The sequence below is a fragment of the Protopterus annectens genome, chromosome 3.part1 (genome assembly GCF_019279795.1).
Source record: "Protopterus annectens isolate FY-2018-M chromosome 3.part1, PAN1.0, whole genome shotgun sequence".
NCBI lineage: Eukaryota > Metazoa > Chordata > Ceratodontiformes > Protopteridae > Protopterus > Protopterus annectens.
In genome coordinates, this window is record NC_056732.1 from 1,788,931,206 (window position 1) to 1,788,939,708 (window position 8,503).

The window sequence follows — 8,503 nt, forward strand, 5'->3', positions numbered from 1 at the left end:
AAGGCTGAAACATTGCAGAATAAGAGGAATCTCACAGAACAAGAAAAGGCCCAACTGCAGAGTGTGAAAGGGATAGTATTTGAATAATATGCATGAGTTTAGAAAGGTTGCTGTTGAGCAACTGTTTTTTGGTAATAACTCTAGAGCACAAAACATTTTTAGCACAACAACTTAGGCAACAGAAAGTAGAAAGGGCTGTTGCAAAACTTAGGAAGCCTACTGACAAGACAAATAACCATAGATCTGTTTAAATTTTGAAGACATTTTGGACATTTTATGAAAAATTGTATAAAGCAGAGAAATGGGGAAATCAAGAAAGAGCATACATTTAAATATGTTTAAAGTATTTAAACAGCAAAGAAATTTCATACATTTTTAACAAATTGAATTTTAGTTGGAAATATTTTTAAGGATCAGTTGGAGTGTTTATCTTTTTTATAGCTTGATATATTTGATTGGGGAGGGGATGCATCGAAGGAATGACAACAGTAATCATTGATATGAATGATAATTATTTTTAAACAAAGTTGATTGGTTAAAAGATTCACAACATAATATATTTAAAGGTGTGTTTTCTAACTCTCATTAACTCTGATGAAGCCAACTGGGTCTGGCGAAAGCGCTTAGTTATTGGAAGAACTTTTGTTGTTTTATCGACATTAAAGTGTGGTTTATCGCCATAAAAGTGGAGTTTCAAGTCCGTTTTTGGTGTTTTTTTTGTTTTTTTGTTAGACAGTTTTTGCCCTTGTTGGGTTTGAGTTTATGTCTTATTTACATATATCTTAGTTAATACTTTTGTCCTCGGTTCACCACAGTGTACTACTGGTGATCACAACAAACACATGCATGTTCACACTCAGATACATGTGCATAAATAATGTACACTATTCTGGGGTCACTTCAAACTCCCAAAGTGAACCCTACTTAAAAGTAGTTAGGGATAGATATATCTCTGTACAGTTAGGTGACAGCTAACAGTACCAGAGTAACCTCTCAAAGATTACCCGACATCACCATGCAGGTACAATCATACTGCTGTGCTGACATTGGGTATGGGTCTTCTCTCCCATCTGTAAGCCCAGGTATGACTGTGAGTCTGCTATTTGAGATGCTCTTGTTTATATTGGTCTATCAGCAAGTGGTTGTGTAGAAAAGAAAGTAAAGAGACAAAGCCTGTGCCAACCGCTGATGCCACCACAGCTAAATATTTGCTGTACCCCCACACTGAGATTTAGTCCTTGACTCTGACAGTTAAGTGAAAATCCAAGACAGATCATCTGGTCTAGAGTTGGTTGTTCTAAGTAATTTCTGACATTGTGTTTCCATGATATAGATGGTTTTCAAGTTGAAATATTAATGTAGTTAACAGTAACTGGTTAGTTTACTAGAAAACATTGTTATATTTATTTCTGCGATAATTATCTCACAGTTCGATGCCATTAATCCTCATGGATCACAACTAATTAAAATTGGATTTATGTTCTGTGCCCTGCTAGACCTGAGGGAGTAGAGCATTATTAGGGCATAATTGAGCAAAGATATTTTAATTTGTATTACAAAATGTACTTCTGCTGTACTAATGTGTACTATTTGTGGCGTTTGTGAACTTCGTCCTTTCCATCTAGACAAAACCTGTATCATGAACTGTTTTCTTTTCACAGGCCTGTCTTATCTGACCTTGGACCCTAACACAGCAAATCCTTCGCTCACTCTGTCTAAGGACCTTACCAGTGTGAAGTTTGATGATGTGGACCACAGTATTTTTAAACTAAAACTCTTTCACAATCCTAGAAATTATGATTCATGTCCCTGTATGCTGGCATCACAGGGCTTCACATCAGGAAGGCATTACTGGGAAGTGGAGGTGGGGTGCTTGCCTGACTGCTATTTAGGTGTTATCAACGAGTCCAACAACAGGAAGATGATACCTGGACTACAGCCACTACATGGATACTGGGTAATAAAGCCATGGACCGAGATGTACGGGCATCTGAATTTCCCAGGCCTGCTTCTTGATCCAAGTGTGAAATCACAAAAGATTGGAGTGTACCTGGACTATGAGGGAGGTCAGGTGTCATTTTACAATGCAAGTAACATGTCCCACATATACACCTTTACTGATACTTTCACAGAGAGACTTTACCCTTATTTTTGGATTGGTAACAGTTCAGAACCATTAAACCTATTTCACCTAAAACTGTAATGATGATTTGCACATATGTTAACATTGGTAAATTGTTAACATTGTCAAGGAAATTACTGATTTATCCAAATGTCTATAAAATACATTTGAGTCACTGTAAAACAAAATAAAAACATACCTATTTCAGAACTGCTATAATGATGCCATGTACACAGTAGAAGTATATTTAAAAGTGAAGGATGTTAAGGGATAACTAAATAGCTGCATGAAATTAATTAATTCTATTATTTACTCCTGGGGGGAGAGGGGTGCTGAAGCAAAATTTTTCCATGACTCCTAACAGAAAATTGCATTCCCTCAAAGTAAAAGTCTAAGCATTATATGCATCACTGCAAAGGGAGAATATTCCTGCCAAAAAGTCATATGGTCAAAGTCATGGCACTTACATAAATCATAAATAGGTACTGTCTGCTTTTGGAGCCATTTGTCTGGGAAAAGCACCATGGTTAAACTTATATGAGAACATTTACATGATGTGCATAATAAGAAAGGAAGTAAAAATTGATTGCCAGGGCATATGCAGTCACAAATTTTTACACAGTACTTCTTGGCTGCTTGGGAAAGGTGAAACTGCAGTACTTTACCTAGATATCAGTTAGTGTTTGCTCTGAATTTTCTGAAACATTCTAGACTTTTACATTTGATGAAAAGCTATAAACCCCTGCTTAATGAACTATTTACTAAATGTTTTGTTGCAAAATATTATGCTTGCTTATTCAGCTTAAGAAGAATGTCTTATAACTTCTGTTAACTACGTTTTGATTATCTGGAACTTCATTAATTGCTGTATCTTACAAATAAAGTGCCAAACAAAAATAAAGGATTACAATTCTGTGGCATTTTTTCTAATCTAAAATGCTTTAAATAACATGGTGCTTAAGACTGGTAGTGAATGAACAAGTAGCTCTAGCCAGTTTGAACAGTCTTACTGACCCACAGTCTGAATACTGCATGCACAGCCTCACTGACCGACAGCCTGAACACTGCATACACAGTCTCACTGACCCACAGCCTGAACACTGCATGCACAGCCTCACTGACCCACAGCCTGAGCACTGCATGCACAGCCTCACTGACCCACAGCCTGAACATTGCATGCACAGCCTCACTGACCCACAGCCTGAACATCGCAAGCACAGCCTCACTGACCTACAGCCTGAACACTGGATGCACAGCCTCACTGCCCCACAGCTTGAACATTGCATGCACAGCCTCACTGACCTACAGCCTGAACACTGCATGTACAGCCTCACTGACCCACAGCCTGAACACTGCATGCACAGTCTCACTGACCCACAGCCTAAACACTGCATGCACAGCCTCACTGACCCATAGCCTGAACACTGCATGCACAGCCTCACTGACCCACAGCCTGAACACTGAATCCACAGCCTCACTGATGCACAACCTGAACACTACATGCACAGCCTAACTGACCCACCGCCTGAACACTGCACGCACAGCCTCACTGCCTCACAGCTTGAACATTGCATGCACAGCCTCACTGACCTACAGCCTGAACACTGCATGTACAGCCTCGCTGACCCACACCCTGAACACTGCATGCACAGTCTCACTGACCCACAGCCTGAACACTGCATGCACAGCCTCACTGACCCAAAGCCTGATCACTGCATGCACAGCCTCACTGACCCATAGCCTGAACACTGCATGCATAGCCTCACTGTCCCACAGTCTGAACACTGCATGCACAGCCTCACTGACCTACAGCCTGAGTACTGCATACACAGCCTTACTGACTCACAGCCTGAACATTGCATGCACAGCCTCACTGACCCACAGCCTGAACACTGCATGCACAGCTTCACTGACCCACAGCCTGAACACCCAATACACAGCCTCACTGACTCACAGCCTGAACACTGCATGCACAGCCTCAATGACCCATAGCCTGAACACTGCATGCACAGCCTCACTGACCCACAGCCTGAACACTGCATGCACAGCCTCACTGGTCCACAGCCTGAACACTGCATCCACAGCCTAACTGACCCACAGCCTGAACACTGCATGCACATCCACACTGACCTACAGCCTGAACACTGCATGCACATCCTCACTGACCCATAGCCTGAACACTGCATGCACAGCCTCACTGACCACAGCCTGAACACTGAATGCACAGCCTCACTGATGCACAACCTGAACACTACATGCACAGCCTAAATGACCCACAGCCTGATCACTGCATGCACAGCCTCACTGACCCACAGCCTGAACACTGCATGCACAGCCTCACTGACCCACAGCCTGAACACTGTATGCACAGCCTCACTGACCTACAGTCTGAACACTGCATGCACAGCCTCACTGACTCACAGCCTAAACACTGCATGCACAGCCTCACTAACCCACAGCCTGAACACTGCATGCACAGCCTCACTGACTCACAGCCTGAACACTGCATGCACAGCCTCACCGACCCACAGCCTGAACACTGCATACACAGCCTCACTGACTCACAGCCTGAACACTGCATGCACAGCCTCACTGACCCACAGCCTGAGCACTGCATGCACAGCCTCACTGACCCATAGCCTGAACACTACATGCACAGCCTCACTGACCCACAGCCTGAAAGAATAGTGTAAAATATTGCCATAACCTTAGATGTCCTTCTCTTTTAGGGTGTAGTATTTTTTACATATGGGCATACTCCACAACAAGTGACCCAATGTCTGGCCAGCATACAGCAGCTTTCAGCTACTACAAGTACATTTGACATCACACATATGGGTTGTTGAATATCAGCCATAAAAGGACATCCGCATGTACAATCCTCAGAAAGGCTCGTGCTACCCCCATAGTGCCTTTTTTAGGCAAGGCTCAAAAGACAAACCCACCTCCATAGGTATCACGAGGGATAAGAAACTAAGAGTAATGCTACTCAACACCAGAAGTCTAAACCTCAAGATGCACGCACTCAAAACTGTCCTTAGCATGGAGAACATTAATATCTGTGCAGTAACTGAAACTTGGTTCAAGGCTTCCAAGAGCAACCCAGCACTACCAGGTTATACCTCATACCATGCTTTTCGGCCCCAAAACTTGGACTGAACCACAAAAGGAGGGGGAGTATCAATATTCGTCAAAGATGCCCACACCTCCAGGTTGGTGGCACAGCACGAAGCATCAGAGACTATCCATGTGCAACTAACAGTGGGTAAAACTGACTTCCAGTTTATAGCCTGCTACAGACCACTCTCCCAAACCCAGGAACCCCACTCGGCCTTCCTGAGAACACTGGAAAATATGAAGGTCTCTCCAAACACCACTATATTGGGCGACTTCAACTACCCAAACATAGACTGGGAGCATTACTCTAGCTCCAACACCCTAGCCCAAAGGCTCCTAGAATTTATAAACTCAAATGCTATGGAACAACTTGTTACCACTCCCACAAGAGGGGAAAACATACTGGACCTGATCATCACCAACATGGGGACTCTATGCTCCAGACCAGAAGTTTATCCCTCACTGGTAAGATCAGACCATAAACTAATCTCACTGGATATTCACATCCCGACCCCCTCCCACCCCGCCGAGAAAACCACAGTGAAAAACTTCTCTAAAGCAAATTTCACACTCCTCAAAACCAAGGTGGAATCCATGGCCCAGACCACAGAATCCTTTATAAATGCATTCTATGAACACCTTCAGGAATGCATGGATCATGCAATCCCAAATAAAACCAAGACCCAATCCTCCAAAGTTAGGTGTCCTGCCTGGTGGACCCCAGCCATAAACAAACTATACAATAGAAGTAGGAAGCTACTACATGACAGAGCAAAATCCCAAAAAGGGAAGGCATCTCTGATCAGTATTAGGAAAAAACTATGGGCACTCATAAAATCGTCTAAGGCCAGCTTCGAGAGAAAAATTGCACAGGACACTAAGGATAATCACAAGGCTTTCTTTAGTTATGTTAGGAACCTGGGTGGGAATTCCCAGATATGCTCAGAATTAGTCCAAAATGACAAAAAATACACCGATCCCACAGACATTGCCAACATCCTAGCTGACAGGTTCAGCGCAAACTCCCCCCACTCCCTCCCCACCAAAAGGGCAAATATCTATCCCAGCAGAGTGCTTCTCCCCCCCTGACATCTCAGATGCTCAGGTAAGAGCCGCCCTCTCTAAAGCAAAAAACACAGCATCAATGGGACCAGACAGTGTCCCAGGCTGTGTCCTACATGAACTCCAAGAAGAGCTAAACCCAAAAATCAAACTACTGTTCAATCTCAGCCTTACTACAGGATATGTACCCAAAGAGTGGCGTACATCAACAGTGGTCCCTCTCCACAAAAGTGATGCCTCAACAGATCCTGGAAACTATCTCCCCATAAGCCTGACTAGCTTGGTCTGCAAAGCTATGCAAAGGATCATCATGGACCTCATAAATAAAGATATTGGGGACCTACAGACACTGGATCCTACCCAGTTCGGCTTTGTTAAGGGCAGATCCTGCCTCTTAAACCTGGTTGATTTCTTTGAAACAGTCACCAAGGCCATTGACGAGGGGAAGGTGGTCCACACAGCCTACCTGGACCTCGCAAAAGCCTTTGATACAATACCCTACTCAGGCATTATAGATAAGCTCACCAGCTTAAATATAAACCCCTATGTCACTAGATGGGTTGCAAATTGGCTCAAGGACAGAACCCACATAGTTAGAATTGCTGGAGCCATTTCAGACTCCAAACCAGTTACAAGTGGCGTCCCACAAGGCTCAGTCCTGGGACCTCTCTTGTTCGGTATATATTTCTCAGAGGTACAGGCCAACATGGAAGGACTGTGGCTGACCAAGTTCGCAGATGACTGCAAACTGGGCACCATAATCGACTCTCCAGCTGACACAAGCATCCTCCAAAATGGCCTCATAGAAACAGACAACTGGTGCCAGAGCCATGGCCTCAGGCTAAACACCAAAAAGTGTATAGTCATCCCCTTTGGCAAAAACAAAGTTCCCACAAATTACCACATAGGTGGTAATCCATTAAGTACAGAAGAAGTGATTAGGGAACTGGGGACCCAAGTTGATAGCAATCTCTCATTTGACAACCACGTGGCCAAAGTGGTTAGAAAAACATTTTATATAGCCCACCTAATCATGAAGGGATTCACATCTAGATCAGGGGAGGTCATCGTGCCTCTTTACTCATCCCTCATCAGGCCCATAATTGAGTACAATGCCCCTTTTGGGATGAACCTTACCAGACACCTGCAGCAACTGGAAATACCCCAAAAGTACCTCACCAAGAGGATCAAAGAGCTCAAACAGATGCCATATGCTGCCCGTTAAAGAAACTCCAGCTCTACTCAGTGGAATACCGCCTGCTCAGAGGTGATCTGTGCCTGATGTATAAAGCCTTGTCCAACCTGGAATTAATGGACATACTGCACCTCAGAAAATCCAAATCCCATCGAGCTACGCACACGAGAGACTTGAACCTCAGCACTGAAATAAATAGGACATGCTGGAGGGACAGATTCATAACCCAGAGGCTCCCTTCACTCTGGAATAAAATCCCAGTCCAGGTTAGGCAGAGTCCCTCATTGACTCTCTTCAAGAGGAATCTTGATGAGTTAATGAGAGATTGTAGGTTTACCCCGGGTATCACTTATGTGTCACTGTTAGACAGAGGCACAGTATACTAACCTTGAAAAAGGGCATAGCAAAATTAATTTAAAATGGGTGGCGAAAGCCAAACACACTCTGGCTAGGCTTATAAATGCCCTAGGGCAGATAGCCTAGTATCAACCTATGAACCTATGAACTAAAATGCCATGGGAGGAACAGCAGTGTAAGGAAAAAGGAAAATAGTCTGCCATCCAAGGAAAGAGCAAGGTATAGGAGGAAGGAAGAAGGGATAGAATACTGCAACATAGAAGAGAAGAACATCTTAGATTATGTTAAAATTTTACACAACTATTCTATGTCCTTCTATTCTAATGTTGCAGTATTCTTCACATATAGGAGAGTACCAAAGCTATGGAGGAAACCTGGGAAGTGGGGGGAACAGAGGAACTTTCTACCATGAAGAATGGCTCTATGAAATCCAGCTCTAGATTTAGAAATACTATACAGCTTGTAATGCTTGGTGAAAGTAAAAACAGAAGACCAAGCGGCAGCTTCCAAATTGGTGTTAGTATCCAGAGGATGCCACAGAACTAGAAGAGTGAGGCTTTACAGGAGTAGGGAGAGTCTTACTATGAAACACATAACAAAACAAAATAGTCTTAGAATTCCAATAGGAAAAAGTCTGCTTGGAAGCAGGC

General features: G+C 43.4%; 1 protein-coding gene across 1 annotated transcript in view; it reads left to right on the forward strand.

Moving 5' to 3' along the window:
* The window catches only part of LOC122798675 (zinc-binding protein A33-like), a 397,012-nt gene extending 393,970 nt beyond the window's left edge, over positions 1 to 3,042 (forward strand). The window contains exon 6 of the mRNA XM_044067767.1: positions 1,662 to 3,042. Within this exon, the coding sequence (XP_043923702.1) occupies positions 1,662 to 2,203 (542 nt within the window). The 3' untranslated portion in view covers positions 2,204 to 3,042. The remainder of the gene's footprint in view (positions 1 to 1,661) is intronic.
* The last annotated feature ends 5,461 nt before the right edge of the window (positions 3,043 to 8,503 follow it).